The sequence below is a fragment of the Lepisma saccharinum genome, chromosome 23 (genome assembly GCF_977018435.1).
Source record: "Lepisma saccharinum chromosome 23, izLepSacc3.1, whole genome shotgun sequence".
NCBI lineage: Eukaryota > Metazoa > Arthropoda > Insecta > Zygentoma > Lepismatidae > Lepisma > Lepisma saccharinum.
In genome coordinates this window covers 5,949,982-5,969,943 of record NC_139251.1, presented here as the reverse complement: position 1 = coordinate 5,969,943, position 19,962 = coordinate 5,949,982, and the positions used below count along the sequence as shown (strand labels likewise).

General features: G+C 34.7%; 1 protein-coding gene and 1 long non-coding RNA gene across 2 annotated transcripts in view; one reads left to right on the top strand and one right to left on the bottom strand.

Annotated features, from left to right (window-relative positions):
- The window catches only part of LOC145977704 (uncharacterized), a 33,838-nt gene extending 17,547 nt beyond the window's left edge, over positions 1-16,291 (bottom strand). The window contains exon 1 of the long non-coding RNA XR_014440620.1: positions 16,210-16,291. This is a non-coding gene — a long non-coding RNA (uncharacterized LOC145977704). The remainder of the gene's footprint in view (positions 1-16,209) is intronic.
- A 1,263-nt stretch (positions 16,292-17,554) lies between these two features.
- On the top strand, positions 17,555-18,001 carry LOC145977852 (protein GVQW3-like). Its single transcript, XM_083110176.1, has one exon. The coding sequence runs from the start codon at positions 17,555-17,557 to the stop codon at positions 17,999-18,001; it is 447 nt and encodes a 148-aa protein (XP_082966302.1).
- The last annotated feature ends 1,961 nt before the right edge of the window (positions 18,002-19,962 follow it).

The window sequence follows — 19,962 nt, the reverse complement described above, 5'->3', positions numbered from 1 at the left end:
AAGTCAATAATAAGATATCAGTCATGGATTGCTTCCTAATGTTAAGATTTAAGTGTGTGTATTACATCCAATAAATGTATAATAGCAAACCGTTCTCTAAAAAGAAAATCTGATTTCCATCAATATGTAAATAACATAACAGCCGAGTGTGTTGCTGAACCGAAGAAATTCTACTCTAGAATTTCTAACCTTCTCCTCATGTAAAGTCTGATAATTCCCACACATTCTCTTCGATTAAAACCTCCCCTCAAGAAGTCAAATCTCTCCTCACCTCTTTGCCGTTTTGCCGTTCCTTAGACTCCAATGAAATTCCATTTTGCTTTGCAAAACTGCTGGCTCCCAGGCCCACCCTCTGTATTTCTTACTAAACAAGTGCTTTTATGCAGGTGTGTTTCCTGAACTGTTCAAGCGTGCAGATGTCGTACCGATCTATAAATCTCTAGACAAACATTCGGTAAAATCTTATCGACCTATCTCTCTTTTGTCACCTCTGTCTATAATCTGTGAGAAAATAATCAAAGACAGGTTACTGAAGTTCACATCACCTCTTATAAATACTGCTTACCATGTCCTTTTTTTTCTTCCAGGCAGCCCTTGCTTGACCAATTTATCGGTATTACTTGCTTATGCTACTCAGTCTATCTCAAACAATTCCCAGCTTGACCTTATATAATTGCATATTTCAAAAGCCTTCAATAAAATCAACCATAATCTCCTTCTTTATAAATTACACTCCAGATTACACATCCATGGTAAACTTCTATCTCTGCTAAAATACGATCTGCATGCACGAGAGTAGCGTGTTATCCTCTCTGGCTCCTTTTTCATCTTTCTATCCGTCCCTCTTTGGTGTCCCCCAGGCAGTCTGCCAGGCCAGTTTTGGGCCAGTTTTGTTCCTTCTTTACATGGATGATTTGCCCGACAGACTGTCTTCTCTTCCCTTAAATGTACTTCTCTTTGACAATGACTCTAAACTTTTCAAAGAAATTTCATCTGAACGCGATTCACTAATCTTACAACAAGCTGTTACAGTACTACTTCGTTGTTCCGCCAGTGGAAACGTGAATTGAAAACTCAGAAATGCTCCTGCCTAACCATTTCCTTAAAAAGGAACAAAGTGCTCTCTTTTTATACTCTCGAAAACAGTTTTCCTCTCAAAAGATCTTGGTGTTATCATCAACAAAATGCTAATTTTCAATGACCACATTACATAGGTATACTACTAAATGAGCCATACGTCTCCTCAGAATTCTGTATAGGTTCCCGAAATACAAAACAAATAACCCTTAGCATATTTTTCAAATCCATTATCTCTCCCATTCTTGAACACTGTTCTCCCATCTGGACTATGGCTTTTAAAACTAATCTTTCCAGGCTTCATTATGTTCTCAGCTTTTTTTCTCGCCATTGCTCGCCATAGAATACCTTCTCTCAGAGACTTCCTTAAAAGATATATTATGTCTATTTTGAACATACATCCACCACACTCGTCCCGAACTAGCAGACATGAAATATTTGCATATAATCATTAATGGCAAAATTAAAACTGAATTCTTTGTCAACCAAATTCATCTACGAGTACCCGCAGAGCCAACCCGCATCGTAAAGCTCTTTCACATCCCGCTACAAGGCCCTCTCTCCTGAAGCGGTCTCTTTACTATAGGCCCCCACACTTGCCAGTAAATGTTGATATTTTCTTGTCAGAACAGTTTCCGATAGTCACTGAGAATATACATGTAACAATCTATTTTCTTTTCGTTTGCCATCTTGTATTGTCCTGCCTTCTTTTTTGATATTCTTATTTTTTCCTTGTGTCTACAGTTTCAGTATAAAATGGTCTTTCAGTACTGTATCTCAAACTTTAAGTAAAACTTTATACATATATGGTTTTAAAGGAAAGACAAAAAATAAGCAAGTTTGTGGTCTAAAACTTTGCCATGGCATTTAATATAGTAATTTGGCTATAATTATTAAATTAACTGATTTTTCCAATTTTGTTAATAGTTACAGGTACAATATTCACATTTCTTCAAATATCTGGATATGTTTCAGCTATAAGTGATATATTGTAAATGTTTAGTTAACAAGGGTACAGCCAACCGCAAATTAAATAGTACGAAAACGATTTTACCGAGGGAAAATCAGTTGTCAATGTTGCGAAGACCGAAGCATTCTTTAAAAGACGCTTGAGGAGCGGTTGACCAAATTTTCCTGAAAAGTACCACTTCAGTAACGAAGGTCATGCTACAAGTGGATTGACAACGTTCGGGAGCATGCTCTCTGTCTACTCAATTCTCCCCAAATACCTGTTTAAAGATTTATCTTTTATATTTCAAATGTAGTTCTGACATTGTAGTCATATTACAATTATTTAGTTTGTCTTAATTTGCTTTGCTTTTATGTCGCTGTTATAATTAATCGAAGCTATGTAGATGGATGTTAATTAGATTAAATTGATGAAGATACACTTAAAAGGGAGATTGCGAGACCAGAACTCGAACCTGAAACCTACAGCATATATGTTGGGGAAGACCGTCAATAACTCCCGGACATGAACTGGTTCTAACATTTCTAGTTGCTCACGAGTATTTTTTGTTCTGTTCATGACTAACACCTGCTTTCGGATACTTAATTTATAAGTGACACATTTTGTTCCGTAGGGACAACCCACGTATTGCTTCAGAAGAGGGACACATCGCGTTCATATACTAGATACAATCATGGACTACTGTATACTTGAAATGTGATGTTCTAAATATGCCTATAGTTGAATATGAATTGAATTATTCTCTCAAATACAAAGCGAATATTTTGAAAAAATCCTCAAATTCCGATACAATTTTATACATATCAATGCATACAGAGGCCAGTGGTGGGTAAATTCTTTGAATTCGATATTACTAATCAGTTTCAATCTCTACAATACGATATGCCAGAGTTTGTAGCTGTATTGTTTCAAAGAGGTAGAGAAGATATAAAGGAAAAAGATAGCAGCCAGTTTGATAATTATAAAATTAAAAATGCATATCTGAAGAATGGTCGAAATGAGGTATTCCTACGTAAAAATTAACATTTAAATATTGCTGATCAAGATTATTTGAAGTTATATATATTATATAGTTATATAGTGCATTTAAGAGGGTAACTGAAGGAAATATCGATATGTATTATAATCCAGACGAGTTTATAATTCACAGACCAATGTTTTTAATGAATGCATCAAAAAGAAAATTGGTGGTTATTATTGATCGAACAAATATAAAGTTAATATATGAGTTTCATGATACTTTACAAGAAAATACCAAATGCAATTCAATTTTCATTGTAGAGAAATAATATGTATATGAAGCTAAAGAATGAAAGAGTGATAGATTAATTTAAATTTTTATACTATTTAATACTAATACAATATATTATTATTTATTTTTTACTTTTAGAACAAAATTTATCTTTAGGACTACTCTACACCACCTAACTCTGCAAATATATATTACAATAAATAAGAAAAATATTTAAAAAATATAATATTAATATCTATATCAATTTTTTAAGTAAACATTTATCACATTGTTTACTTGTGTTATAATGTCCACATTCTCTAGTATGGACATTGCAATCTAATATTTGCAATTTATTATCATTGCTATCAAGAGGTACATGACTTTTTCTGTAGTATAGACACCATCCAATTTGCTACTCAGTTGACATGCAGTCATCTTTTTTATTTTATTTTCAAATAAACATTCCTTAAAATCTTCCACTGTAAAATTTCTTATACATTTACACTCCTGGCTTTTTTAATTTATTTTTTCCCATCTGTTTTCAGGTAATACATTTTTGGTCTTAGACCAGCAAATTCTGTTTTTATAGACCCTGCTGCCTCATCTTTCATTTTCCCAGGAACCATGTGGTTTTCAAGACTGTATAATGGATTATTTTTTTGGATTATTGCTAAAATCATCTTTGTATCTAGTTTTCATAATATCATGAAATTTTTACATTTTTAATTTAGCCAATTCTAGGACGGTAACACCCACCGCTATTGGTGCATCACACATAACACTGGTAGTAGATCTTTCAATAAGAGTCAGATTATCAGTAATTCTTGTAAAACCTTTTTATGTGGGATCGGCAATAAGTTTCTTGAGTTTTTCGATCGCACACCAAATTACACCTTACTCGATTTATTTTGTTCTCTGTACATTTTCCATATATGGAGTTACTCTTTAATTTATAACATTTTTTTCAAATTTTGAATTTGTTTGTATTCGATTCTTTGTATTTTTATAAACATAAGATTTTAACCATTTTCCTTGGTCAAATTTTAACCCCTTATGGGCTTTTATTAATTTCAAACCTTGCTTCCAGTAACATTGCAACAGTTGATAATCAAGCACATAATATTTATATTTTCAAATGATAATATCAATTTTGTTTCCTCTGTACCCGGGGCCTTCTGAGAAACTAGTGCCATAGCTAATCCGTGGTGTTCGTCATGGAGATGTGATGGACATTCTATATCAACTTTGAAGATGATCTTCAGGCCACTTTAGGAAATACCCGGTTTTAAGTTCTTCTTCACTCATCCATTCGTAATTACCAATTGCAATTGATTCAGTCATCCGATAAGGATATACATTATTCATATCGACGTTAAATATGTATTTAGATGGTTGACAAGGATCATAGTTAGGTAAATATTTATTGTTTGCTTTTGCATATCTTCAAGGACAATGGACTATACCACCACGTTTACCAGATTCAACAAACATGAATTGGTTAATATCATTAATGAGACCAATTTCAACTTTTGTATTTAAAAGCATGGCCTGCCAGGATAAACCGGGTGTTGTGCACTGGATCTACTTCATATAATTTAATACAACGTTCTCGAAATTTTCGAACACATTCGCCAACTGTAGAGTATTTAAAATTAAGTAGTTGTCATGATAATCTCCCATTCTTTTGCAATTTAGTGTTTTCCAGATTCTCTGTGCATATTAAAAACCTAACTGGCTACATTCTTCATCCTGAAATTTGTTATAAAATTTATCTGTGTCTCATTGAATTTATTAAAACTATCTATGAAATCCTATGGGAAGAACCCTTTTCTTTTCAGCAATTCTATCTTATCCTCACCAAAATATTCTTTTGTGTGAACAAATTCTTTGTTGGTTAATTGACTTACCAGAGTAGCCAAAGTGCTGGAAGAGAAACCGAGATGAATCCCGAAATCTAAGAACAACTTTTTTTCCTTTTTCTAATTTAAATGTTTTCTCTATGGCAATATATTTATCTTTAGTACGTGGTATAATATTAATATTCTCTGTATCATACCATAATTCTTTGATAAATAAATGTGCATCAAAATTTTGTAAATAGTGAAAGAATACTGGAATGAATTTAGGTTTCTGTATTTTCAAGTTACATGAATTACAAATTATATGGATATATTCTCCATTAAAATGGTTGTGGTGTTTCTTTTTTTCACTATCAGAAATAAAATATTTACTACAGTATATACAACTTAAAGTATTATCATGTTCCCATTTTTGTTGTGGTGTAAGATTCTTCATTGGTATTTCTTTATGTAATTATGGACCATATTTATTACCCCACCCTCGAAGTTTTTGAATAAATTTATCGGCTGCATCTTCACCTCGATAAAAATATAGTTCTGAATTATATTTTTCATAAGTGTTTATCAGTTTTAGTGCAACACCACAGTCTTAATGCTTAGCTATATTTGTTGTACTTCATACATTCGAATCTGGGATACATGATGCCATTCGTTCTTGTATTGTTTCAAAATCAGCATAGATTAGAAATGGATGTTGTATTAATGAATTATAATTAGAAAATTTTATACTTTTGGATGGAAATTCGTAAGTTACATGAGGATAAAGATAACATTTTTCAACATGTTCCACTAATTCTTGTTTGCTGGATTTCTCACCTCTTCCATAAAATTTTGACAAGCATCTATTACATACACTAATTTTATGACAATTTGATGTTATTTGACTATGTAGCAATCGTCCTCGGTCCTGTATGAGACAATAGTGTTTCTTGTTTCCCTTTGTGACATATATAATTTTGTAATATGTGCAACATATGATTCATGCGCAGTACATAAATTTCATTGCTTTTATCAGTACCATAAACATACACAGCTATCAATTGATTATTATACTGCTTATATTGTTTTTCAAATTTCGCGATATCTGAGATGTGTACTGGATATTCTATTCCTAACTGGATGAAAATGTGCTAAAATGCACCAGAAAAAAACATTTATTATCATTATTTTTAATATTCAATACAGCTTTTCTGTTTTTGATCTGGTCAGGCCGTTTAATATAACTAGCTCCATCTCCAAAAGGGGCATATTTTGCTATTTTTAATTCACGTTTATGGTTTGTGTCATTAAGTGACCAACCAGAACCTCTCCCTTGGAACTTTTCTTGTGCTAACTAAGTTCTTCACATTTTTCATCAGTAATATCATTTAATCGATGAATGTGATCATAGTGTAAAGTTAACACACAGGTAGGATGAAAATATCTTTCTTCTTCAAGATGAGGATTTTTATACATTGATGATAACATAAAATATATTGTGAGGGAACACTCTGTAAGTCATTTATAGATTTCATTTTTAATTTTAGATTTAAGATTAGTTAGAAAACTTGGAATATCTAATGCTTCATTATTTATATTATTTGTTGCATCATATACAACATGATATAAAATATCTTTTTTTGGTTTAATTTAATTTGTTTGTTATTTTTTTATAATTAGGTTATATATGTATATAAAAATAGGTTAATATATTTAATTAAAAAATAATTATAAATTTATATTATTAAAAATCTGTAGAAAAATAGAAAATGTTATAAAAATATACTATATTCTCCAATAAATTTTTACTTTTATATGATTCTTCTCAAAAACTATATAATTTTAGGTAATAAATTATTAACAAACCTCTTCGTACAACCTCTAGTTCACAAATAATAATTTTAGGTAGCAAACCTCTATTTTTAAGCACAATTTGCTAATCGGGAAATTCCCCATTAGCCAACCAATCAGCACAAATCACATGACATTCCCGAGCCAGAATTATTGATGTGACATTCTTAACAGGTCAATGCTCACACATAGCTGTAAGTGTATCAATCTCTACGCAAATACTCAGGAATGTTTGGAATGCATAGAATTATTGTGACAAGAATATTAATCGGGAAATTCCCCTTAGCCAACCAATCAGCACAAGTTACATGACATTCCCGAGCCACTATTATTGATGTGACATTCTTAACAGGTCAATGCCACAATATTCACACACACATGCATAAGTGCATCAATTTCTACGCACACACCCAGGAATGTTTGGATGCAAAGAATTCTCGTAACAAAACTAGTAATAGGAAATTTCCCTTAGCCAGCTAATTAGCACAAGTCACATGTTTTTTTTCTTTGTAGAGAGGTAAAGGTCATGACATTCCACAGCCAGTATTATTGATGTGACATTCTTAACAAGTCAATGGCACATCAATCTCTACACACACACTCAGGAATCTTTGGAATGCGAGACTATTGAATTTGTCTGAGTAAAAAAACTAGGTTACATGAGAATTCTTAAATCATTTGTGTTAATACTTAATTTGCTTGAAGCTACTGCTTAAGAACAAGTTCTCTTAAATTAGAAACATCTGGATTTTGAAATTCAACCCTATTCAAAACAAATAAATAACATTTTTTTTAAAAAAAGTAGTTATTTATTTACATTTAGAATTTTTTTAAAAATAAGGGGAAATTATCTAAATCTTGCGATTTTACCCTATAAAAAGTGAATGTAGTAGTACTTTTGAATTTTTCAAATTTACACTTTTTACACTCAGAAAAACAGCAATCTTTTTATTTTTGATAAAAATACACATGAAGAGATTACTACAGAATGGATAGAGTTGGTGGGGGCTTATCTAGAACGAAATTGTAAAATCAACTTCCTGTATGTGTGATTGAAGGTCCTATTACTATAAATTTTCGATTTCTTTAATATCGACCGAAATTATATAAATTTTGTATTTGCTTGAGGAAGAGGTAAAAATGTCTTCTTGTTTGAGAAATCTATTATTAAATTTAAAAATAGTAGAATTGTGAGTTTTACAGGTAGTTGGTTTGTATTGTCTGATGAGAGTTTCGTTACTTAAGAAACAAGCAAGCAAGTTTTATTATAAGGTTTTGCATAATTTAGCACATATATAGTAGGTAAATGCTCACATAATAAAATTTAGTGACCATTCAGAAGTATGTAATTGGAGGTTTCACCTCTGATGAGGGAACAATATAAATAAAATATTATAATTAAGCCAACAAGATCCTATTCTTCTTGAAAATTTTGCACTTAATACTACAAAGTTGAATCTCGTCTCAAATTTGTATACTTTAAAATAAACGGTGGTAGGTGTTCCTTTCTGGCACAGTGATAAACGTATTACCTTAACTTTATTTCTTAATTCCATTATACATTTTATAAGGGAATAACACTTGTGACTCTTCCGAATCAGGAAACTAAAATGTATACACACTGAAGGAAACATTTTAAAGGTATTTTATTCTTCACTATTCAGTAAGAATGCAGCTGTCGCAAATTCCAAAACTCTGCCTGAATTTTGCGTTTGGCGCCTAACTCAACTATCAAATTTGCCATATTTTATGAACATTTAATTCAAACCATTAAACCACGATAGAAATGTGCATGTCCTTTTTATGCAGGAACATGGGCTATTTTATATTTTCATTGTTGAACTATGTTTAATTTCACGAATTAATTTAGAGAATCAATTTTATACTTCCCTAGCTTAAGCGTGACTATAAACATGAAAGATACAAAATATTCCCCGATGCCATATTGGTAAAATTGTCATATTGCAATCGAATGGTCCGGGTTTCGATACCAGTTGGAAGTATGCACTGGTCTTGATTCACCTCGAACTGTAGGCCTAGCTCCGATTAGACTGTCTTTGGATGAGCGGGTTTAAATCAAAATTGAAACGCATGATGGAAGAACTATAAAAATTATCAGCCTATATCTGTACTCAAGCTTCTAATTTGTAAATCAAGCGTCTAAAACAATGAAGTGTGACATGTCGACAGATTTTCGAGACATTATGTAGGCAAAAAACACTTTGCAAGAAGGACGTCACTTTGAAAATATAATATATAAAAAAAAATGAAGGTAATAAAATACTAAATTATAATTATTTAATAAAAATGTCATAATTATGTTCTGTTTGTGGATTGTTACCTTAAACGTAAAATATGTTTGTTTCTCTTTGGCACTACTTTTTGACATCTAAAGGTTTGCTATTTACTTGAAATTTGTTTTTGTAAATGCCAAATTGAGCCCAAAATATGTAGTCTAATTTCAAAATATGTCACATATAACTCTTGACTTAAAAAAAGTAATGATCTAAACACGGTTCAAACTTAAGTCAAAAAGTTTCAGACTTCTAATTTAAAAATACAAACGAGAAGTGTCAGTCCAACGACGTATGCGCTCTATACACTCATTGTGTGTGAAGTTAACTGCAAGGAAGCTCGCTCTTGCTTCCTGGGGAGAACACCACGTACGACGGAAACATGTGTTTTCTTCTTATCTTTATCTAGCGTGCCGGCCACAACAATTACTGTACCTCTCTTTACTGTCACTTTTGCTACTCATAAAGATGAGGACGAATGACAGTAAGGTGAATGATTCAACCACATACACAAATGAGCATCATACACATGTTATAACACATTATTTTGAGGACTGATTATTTCTTCCTAGAAGAAGGAGGAGAGAGAGATTAACACCCCTCGAGCAAAATGAACTGTCCTTACTATGCATTGTGTAAAGGGACAAAGGAGCAGTGTTTGTAGAGCCTTTGAGTGAAAGGCCGCGTTGCTTCGCGCGTTGACTGCAGAAGTTTACATGCAGCAGTTGGCGTCGAGATTTCTGGGTATGGAGAATTCGCGAAATTGATTGTGCTATCGGCAGCAAGTTGCAGTTAGTTATTCGTGGTCTGTTTTTTGTAGATGTCGTCTGCCTAGTGGACAGTTAACAGTGACCTGTGTTCCGGACAGTTGAACGTTCACGTGATTGACAGAAGAGCGCAAGGAATTTTATTTAAATACAGACTGTTTTCTCGTGGCAACTTTTATAGCGCGAGAAGTGAAAAGAACACTGCAAGTGTGTAGTTGTGAACAGAGAATTGCTAATCAGGGTGACGACGTTGATACCAAGTTCGAACTTTGAACTATGAATGCGACGGTGAATTTCTTCGAGGGATAGACGTCGAAGATCTTCGAGGGAAAGAAGAAGCGGCGGAAAGAAGACATCAAGGAGCTTCTGCCAATAGTGTTTCCCCCTAGTGTCGAGAGCTCTCGAGATGTTTACTTTTTACTTTTATATCGTAATTGTTGATTACAATAAAAATGAAAGCGCAGCGCTGAGTAAATTTCGTAAATAGGTCGACCATATTCTTTTAATTGAGGTCAAAGTGTTTATTTTCTGTTTATTAATCCATGTTACTAACCTAAGATTAATCTATGGCAACTGGAGGTAATTTTTGTATTAGTTTTAACTATGTAAAACAAAGCCCTGCAGCTTTCCATGTCAAATTAAAACTTTATTAACCGCTAGTTTCTTTTAAAAGTTTGTAATAAAAACAGTAAAGAATCCTTTGGTTTTCTTAAGGAGTTTTAAAGTGTAAATTAGAAATGTAAAACCAAAAATATGTTCTAGCTTAAACGAAACTGCGACTCAAAAGTCCAAAAACAACATTTATCGTTATAATGTTTGTCCGGAAGGGGAGCAAGGTTGGAGTGGTCAACAAAAGTTAGACATTTCACACAGATAATTTCACTAACAGTAATATGTTGTTCAATTTTGAAAACGTGTACAGGGACATGATGATTACAAACTAAAATAGTGTTTCTTTTAGTTGGAAACAATATTAAAGGGAGAAGAACTTGCCTCGTTTGCCCCACTTGAAATTCAAAATAACGTTATTTTCTCTCCTGGGAACGTCCATGAACACAACCCAAAACCCACAGAGGATAATACTGACTGTACTTTCAGACTTCAGAGCCCTGTTATTATATAAATTGCCGATCATTTGTAACAAAGAACAATATATTTAACGAAATATAAGTATCAGAGATTACTTGTAAATCAATTCATTTACATAGATATGGCACAAGAGATGTCACGGAAGGTAATGTGGAGTGAGAGCGACATATTGCTTCATTTTTTTACAGAGGGGACGCTGTCCTATTTTTTATTATTGTCATTACGTTGCATTCACTATTTATGGACGTTTCGTCGTGACTTTTCCCCGAAGTCGGAAGTAAATAAAAGTTGAGTTGTTCAATCTCAGCAGATTTTTAGTGAAACATTTCATTTTAACTCTTGCACTTGGACATGTATTAGGAAAAGTAGTCTAATTGTTTCGCAGAGAATAATTCTTCATATTGAATGAAGAATTCAATGTGTTGAATGCACTTGTACGCATATATGTAAATAGGTCTTGATATGTGTGTGTGTTTGTGTGTAGACTACGCGAGCAGGTGACTAAAATTAGTAACCAGAAAGTATTTCCACTTAAAATAGGGCCCTCCCCGATGGCTCAGTGGTAGCGTTGTCACCTTGTAATCAAGGGGTCGCGGTTTCGATACCCGGCAGAGGCATATAGTGGTCCGGATTTCACTTTAAACTGTACCTCCAGTACCGATTAGCCTTACTGTGCATAAACAAGGCTCAAAACATTAAATCAACCAACCAACGACCCAACCAACCTGAAATAGGTTATTCACGATTTCATTAATTCCAACTATTACAAAATTATACCCTAATATTTCCTATTTATATTACGTGTGTATCGGTTTACTAGGACTTGTTCCAGATACCATATATCTATCTTTATCAACAAACAATCTAGGTTCCAATATCTTAGAATAACTGATACTGATTTCGACGTGTCAGACTTACGTCTGGCCATCTTTCATTCTCATCGATGCGATTTGTCCAGTGTGAATTTGGCCATGTGGAATTAAAGAAATAAAATAACTTGGGTCGCAAAAACGAAACATAATTTCCCCATTATCGCTCCTTCTACAACTTTTCACACATTATGCTAATAAGAACTCTGTTCATTTACCCTTGGTTATGACAGCGTCTGGGAAGCCAGGGGTCCCGAGTGCAAATCCCGGCCTGTTCATGGATATTTGTGAGTCTTAATTCATCAATTTCATATTGTCATCACTCACCCCATCTTAGCAATAAATTAAAAGTGGCATAAAACGAATTATAATAAACCAACTAAATCAAGCAAGCAGTCACTCGTTTCCTCGTCCACACCCTTAAGTAACTTCCTCACCACATTGAGATTCTGATCACTAGAAAACAAGCATTCCTCCATTAAATGCACCCCAGAAAGAAATTAAATCGCAACCGCTGTTAGAAGCACGTACAACTTAATATGCCTATTATACTGAATTATTTTGGTGCTGTTGTCTGTACAGACTTCAAGGGAAGTAAATTGTCCTTCAAAAATGGAGAAAGATTGTATCAACGGATGAAAATAAACTATAACTTAGTAAGATACATAGGAAGAAAGGATGAAATACTAGAAGCAAAGCAAAGAGCACAAGGGACAATGGGAGACGTAGAATAATTAACAAATATGGACAGAAAAAATGCAAAATAATGAAAAAAAGATTAAAAATTTGTATAAGTTAGTGTGAAAATTTAATGAATATCTGCAGATCCAATATACGACGAATGGGAAAATGGGATAGAAATAAAAAAAATGGAGAAAATTTGAAAAACTGTAAATTCATTCTTCTTGGAGGATAGAACCCAGCGGCCACCAATAGTAATAGGGAAGACAAAATAGCATCATAAGAAATATGACAAATAATTATTTATATGCTGTAAAAAATTTATATATCTAATTAACAATAAACTGAATTTACGTTTGTTTTCTAAACATAACAACAATGTTTCTCGTCCAATAACCGTAGACGAATATTGTTGTTATTTGTTTAAAAAACACGCCTTTAATAAGACAGACTGAAATATCTTGACTTTATAATTTTAACGGTATATTCCTCCTCTCATGCATAAAATACTGGAATAGGATTGTGTATCAAACCAGTCTGTCAGTGTTTGTATGAAAGGAAGTAAGTGTGGCATGATAGACAGAAGATATTAATTACCACTGAAACCCAAATTTTGAACTTAACTTCTTTTTAATGCTTTCTTTCACATAACAATAACTTTTGATGTTCGGGTGGGATTTGTTACCAGAAGAGAAACATTAGAATTGTTTGTTGTTTGCAAGGAGTTCCAATAAAAACACAATAAAGAACAAATCGTTCCAAACTCGAAATTATGACTCACGAATAGTTTCTTCAATAATTATGTTCTTTTTGCAACACGAACAACAACACGGTATAAATCTGTGACTCGGTGAAATACTTTTCGTGGCCCCCGTTTGGCAGAAATATTAAAATAAATTCATCGATCACACGGGGAATCGAACGTAGGATTTCATCTTACGAAGTTGAATTTCTACTGACATGGACACAACCGGAGGAGCAGAAAGCATGCTATTCGGGTGATTTCTCGTGAAGATTGCACCTTTTCCTATGTTGTTCCAAACTTTCAATGTCCCTTCTTCATAATAACATTTATTTGAAAACAATACACTTCATCGGATAGTGTCAATATGTGTACCCATTGCGCATAGAATATAAGATAATATTGTGTTTGTGTTGTAACGCGACGTCTACTTATTTAACGTGCCTGACGTCGATCTGGTTCTACATTACAATGGTAATGTCAAACCCACAAAAACAATTAAACAAATAAACAAAAGGCAATCATTAATAACCTATTTACCTTTTGTCCCAGGGTAAGTGCCATCAGTCGGAGCCCAAGAGATTACATAGGGTAGAACAAATCACACGACAGGGTTAGTTCTATATATATACTGTAATTTCTATAAAAGAGCACATGCATAAACATTACATCATTGCCCCTTTCATTCATACATTCACTCACGCATTCATATCTCGGCAATCCAAAAGACATGAGTAGTTAGTACAATAATAGTTCGGCGGCATGTTTAAAGTTAGCTACATTGATTTAAACAGTTTGAACTTAATTTGACATTTACTTTTGCTTTCCGGGAAAACCATGTTCCGGCAGGAGCTTAACCTGTACGACAAAACACTACTCCTTTTATGTTGTTGTAATTTAATGTTAATCTTTATATTGTTACTTTTGCAGTTAACTAGGATCACTGTTATATAATTATATTGACAATTTATAGCGTCGTACAATCTGAATGTTAAATACTTTGGATAAATGAATAAATGAAAGCTGTACAGTTTTACTCAGATTTTCTTCGACGTGTTATCGTGCACAATCTCTCGCGAACCACCCGCGTACAGTATCCGCTTTGTGTGTCGCACCGTTCCGTGTTGTGTTTATTCCGCACGTGGTTGTTTACTATCAAGATGGAGTAGAGACAGCGAAAGACCCCGTTAGGGGGGGGGGGGGCGTCTGACCTAGTTGCCAATCCTTGAGGATGCGGAGATCCAATCTTATCGCCAGGAAACCATCTATTGACCACGCCGACAAGCTTCCACATTTCCACCACGAGGGCTTCAGTCTGAGCCGACAAAGGTAAGCCGGAATGGACGTGAAAATGGATAAGCTTCGTTTGCCCCGTCGTGACATCCAATGAACTCGCTAATCACGTAAACATTACCAAGACATTGCTTATTACGGTGATTAAATTGCATCAACTATATTTTTAACATGTAAAACCGTACAGCTTTCATTTATTCATTTATCCAAAGTATTTAACATTCAGATTGTACGACGCTATAAATTGTCAATATAATTATATAACAGTGATCCTAGTTAACTGCAAAAGTAACAATATAAAGATTAACATTAAATTACAACAACATAAAAGGAGTAGTGTTTTGTCGTACAGGTTAAGCTCCTGCCGGAACATGGTTTTCCCGGAAAGCAAAAGTAAATGTCAAATTAAGAACAGTTTAAATCAATGTAGCTAACTTTAAACATGCCGCCGAACTATTATTGTACTAATTACTCATGTCTTTTGGATTGCCGAGATATGAATGCGTGAGTGAATGTATGAATGAAAGGGGCAATGATGTAATGTTTATGCATGTGCTCTTTTATAGAAATTACAGTATATATATAGAACTAACCCTGTCGTGTGATTTGTTCTACCCTATGTAATCTCTTGGGCTCCAACTGATGGCACTTACCCTGGGACAAAAGGTAAATAGGTTATTAATGATTGCCTTTTGTTTATTTGTTTAATTGTTTTTGTGGGTTTGACATTACCATTGTAATGTAGAACCAGATCGACGTCAAGCACGTTAAATAAGTAGACATCGCGTTACAGTGTGGTAATTAAGATTATTGAAAAAGACGTGCGTTTGGGCATGGTTAGTGTTTTCAACCTTAATTATCACCTAACTCTAGCTTCTGTCATCAAAGCGGATTCTTATATATGGCGTCGAACATTAAGGGTCAATAAGGCATTCATTATTTAATTTTTGTAATATTTATTTGACAAAGAGTGATTTTTCAGGAATCTACGAAATATCCATCCAGCCTGTACTGATTAGTTACGGAATACAATTTTTACCAAATTGTTCTCCTGTAATTTGCCTGTAAAATTCGACACTTCATTGCATTAATAATTACAATGCAAGAAGTTTCAGTAACAGTTTCTTTTCCTTCGGCAAGTCAGAAAATTAACTGCAGCCGGTAAAAAACTTTAGTGGTAAGAAACAGTCAAGAGTACGAACTTTTACTTCGGCAGTAGTGACATAATTGATCGGCTCCTAAGGTGATTTTTAATTCAATTGATTGTGCCAGTTTATGTGAACAAAATGTACATACGGATTACCATAGTGCGGGACAAAAGTGTAAAAAAGTGGCGGATGTTGCAACTGTCTCTCATTCTTCCTAATTCCAGTCACAGATTGTAAGTATTATCAATCGTTAAAATTTACTACAATAATTGGTACATTTAGTAGCATTATGATAAATGTTGTTAGTCAATTGAAAACAGTTGGGAATTGGATTGAAAATAGAACATTTAAATTACCAAACATATCCACCATATCTCGTAAGACTCTCATCCGCCTTCTTCTTGCCTCAAATTTCCAGATGAATGTCATGTTTGGTATCTCATTTGCATTCTCTTTGGATCTCCTGTCAAATAAAATATATACTTTAACACATATATGTGAAAATCATAAAGTTGTTATTTTCATATTAAGCTATAGTTATTCTATTTATTGAAGAACATCCAATGCTGTACAGGTTAACTGCTTGCAATACGCCACCTGACAGATTAGAACATAATCCGTGATTGAGAAAATATTGCAATTCCGTACTCAATCTATAGTTAATCGATTGCAAATATGTTCAAGTCCTGAAGAATATACAGGAAATTTTCTTTTCAGATTCTTCAAATGACAAGGGTTTATGTAGAGTATGAAATCATAATAGAATTTTAAAAGAATTACAATAATGTAATTACGTTTGTGATAGATGTAAGGAACAAAAGTTATTAAAACTAAAGTTTGAGAGATCGTCTGTTTGTTGCACGTTACAAATGATGGGACTAACCTGTCATCCCGTTGAATGGCAACCAAGATTATCCCACATCGCTCCCCTGGACATTCTTCTATTGGGTTACTTGAAAGAGCTGTGTACTCTGACAAAATATGTCATGAACACCACTTTCGCTACCGCATAAATCACTCCCACACATGCTCATGTGGGTCCATGAAGAGTTTATCTAACTCCTCCAAAGTAGAATAATCAGATTGTATCAAAATAACACTTGGTACGAGGCCTATTATTTTTATTAATTTAAGCACAATGGTAAACCTATTTTGACGATGTTTTTTGTCGATTTTATACTATTGCAAATCTGTGTTTTTTCACCTCACACTTTGTACGAGTGTGATAATTTCTTACGAGGTAAAGTACGTAAAACCTACAACCACCCACGCACACCTACATCCACCCACACCCACCCACGCACACCCACGCACACCCACCTACACCCACACCCACCCATGCACACCCACGCACACCCACACACACATACACCCACCCACACCCACCCACGCACACCTATTGCAACTTTGTGATTTTTACCTCATACATGGTACGAGGCCTATTGTTTTTATTAATTTAACCAGCACAAAGGTAAACCTATTACAATAAAATGGACCTTTTCAATTGAAAAGGTCCATTTTATTTTTTCTGAAAGAGCGTTTTATGCGAGACAGTAATTTCATGTGTTTTGTATACCCACAGGTATATATGACGTTTTAGTAATGAGGCATCTGCACATGTGCAAGTGTGTCCAGGTAGCACGTGTCCGTTATCTAATCACCTTCACTTTCTTTCCCCTAGGTGGAACGCTGTGCTGAACAATGGAGCTACCATTAAGGAACGTGTCCAAGGAAGAAGAGTGGGGTGTCATTCGGTTTCTTCATGCGGAATCAGTACATCCAGCGGACATTCATAGGAGAATGAAAGTTGTGTATGAAAAATGTGTATCGGACAAAACAGTGAGAAAATGGTGTAGGCATTTTCGTGGTGGACGAAACACATTGAAGGACAATGCTCGGCCGGGACAGTTGAAAAATCGCATTCCTGATTGGACAGTGGCTGCTATTGACAACCTTATTCAAGAAGACAGACGAATATCCATGGCAGCCATTAGGGAACAAGTGAACGTGTCATTGGGTAGTGTGCATGACATTGTGAGGCACAGACTGGGTTACAGTAAAGTGTGCACACAATGGGTGCCAAAGTGTTTGTCAGAGAGTAGTGTAAAAGTATATAGGATAAGGACAAGAAATGAAGAGCCCATTTGATTAACAGACCCGATTTGGCTACACTTAAAACTATGTCAAGATGCCCATATGGCTCAACTGCCCCAAGTGTGCTATGCTGTCAATCCCAAGAATCCTGAATCCTAGTGTACAAATGAAGAACCCTCAATAGATTAATTTGGCTACACTTAAAATTATGTCAAGTTGTCCATATGATCTTATTGCTTACAGTGTGCTACTCTGTCAAAATCCCAAGAATCCCGAATTCTAGTGTATAAATGAAGAAGCCTCAACAGATTGCTTTGACCATGTGTGCAAAAGCTACATCTGTGAGATTGTTGTCCATAAGCTTGTCAAAAATATGCCCTTCTTGATATTGTTATGGCTACACTTAAAACTAAGCCAAAAATACTCATGTAGGTGCCTCTAACAACTTACAGATTACAGGATTATCTTGGACAAAATCAGGCTGCAAATTGAACTGTTGCCTGCTTCCTTCCTAATCTTTGATCAGTTAATTGCCCGGGGGCAGTAATTACTTAGCTCAGAAATACTTCAGTCTGTCAGACAGTTTCGATCGGGAAGATAAATTGTGCAGGCTTGGGGGCTTTCATATTCCATTTTGCTGGCACGCATGGGAGATAATCTACACAGAAAAATAAGCTGAAAGGGGGCATTATTGATATTTCTGTGTAATTCTATGGAAAATTCTTACTATAAGAACATTACCCCGTTGCATGCCATCATGCAGGCCTGACACATGCTATTCATTCCAATTCACTGGAAGGGCAAGAAACTTTAATTGATATTTCTGTGTAATAGGGAAAATTCTTACTAAAAGGACATTACCCCGTTGCATGAGAGCATGCAAACCTGACTCCAATTCCACATGTCTATGCTCTGAAATAATATATACAAACGTGAGACTTTGAGAATATTCACTGCACATCCAAAGTTGGACTTTGACTGTATTAGCTGATATCCAGCTCACAGCTCCTGGGTCTGATACTCAGTAGAGTGTGGGCCTAGCCCCATGGCTTATATGCCTTGTAATCAAGAGGCTCCTGGGTCTGATACTCAGTAGAGTGTGGGCCTAGCCCCAAGGCTTATATGCCTTGTAATCAAAGGCTCCCGGGTTTGAGACCTCCCCGATGGTGAAGTGTTAATATTGCTGCCTTGTAATCAAGAGCTCCCGGGTCTGATACCTGGTAGAGTGTGTGGGCCTCCCTGATGGCAAAGTGTTGGTATTATTGCCTTGTAATCAAGAGGTTCCCGGGTTTGAGGCCTGGTAGAGTGTGTGAGATTGAAATACATGTGGCAGAATAATATCCCCACACGTGAGACTTCGAGAATATTCAATGCAGATTTAAAATCCAATTTTGACTGTATTTAGCTGATATCCAGCTGATAGCTCCCGGGTTTGATACCTGGTAAAGTGTGTTATACAACAGCATAATAGAGCAAAACTACTCTATATTGGGGATCACCAGAGCCTAGTTATTGCTGTTGTCTGGGTATTAAAGCACCAGCTCAGCCACTAACTGCTGTTATAATTGTTTTGGCATATTATCCATAGTTTTGTTTTTTGGACCAAGAAATTTTATATAATAACCCAACAACAAAAATGCCAAATCAGAAATATTGCAATCAATGCAATAAGAATATATCAAGTTCTAATTGGGCTAGGCACCGGCATAATTGTGATCCAGAAAAATGCAGAACACCCACAAAAGTATGCCCAAAATGCCATAAAATATTAAGCAAAGCATATTACAATAGGCAAAAGTGTACTTGTTATGTACAGTCATCAATATGGCCCCCACAACCATCTACATCCTGTCTAAAAAGAAAGCTTGAAACACCTGTTAAAGTTAGAGCAGCAAAGCAGCCACGCTGTAGCAGTTTTGCTGGCCAACTTAGGGATTACAGTTTTGTATCAGAGCCAAGATGTGACATTAAGAATTTTTTGAGCAGTATAAATCCTGATGTGCAGGCTATTCTAA

Bases quoted from the DNA above. Each gene is read 5' to 3' on its own strand.
- LOC145977852 (XM_083110176.1), top strand. From the start codon at position 17,555: ATGGAGCTACCATTAAGGAACGTGTCCAAGGAAGAAGAGTGGGGTGTC.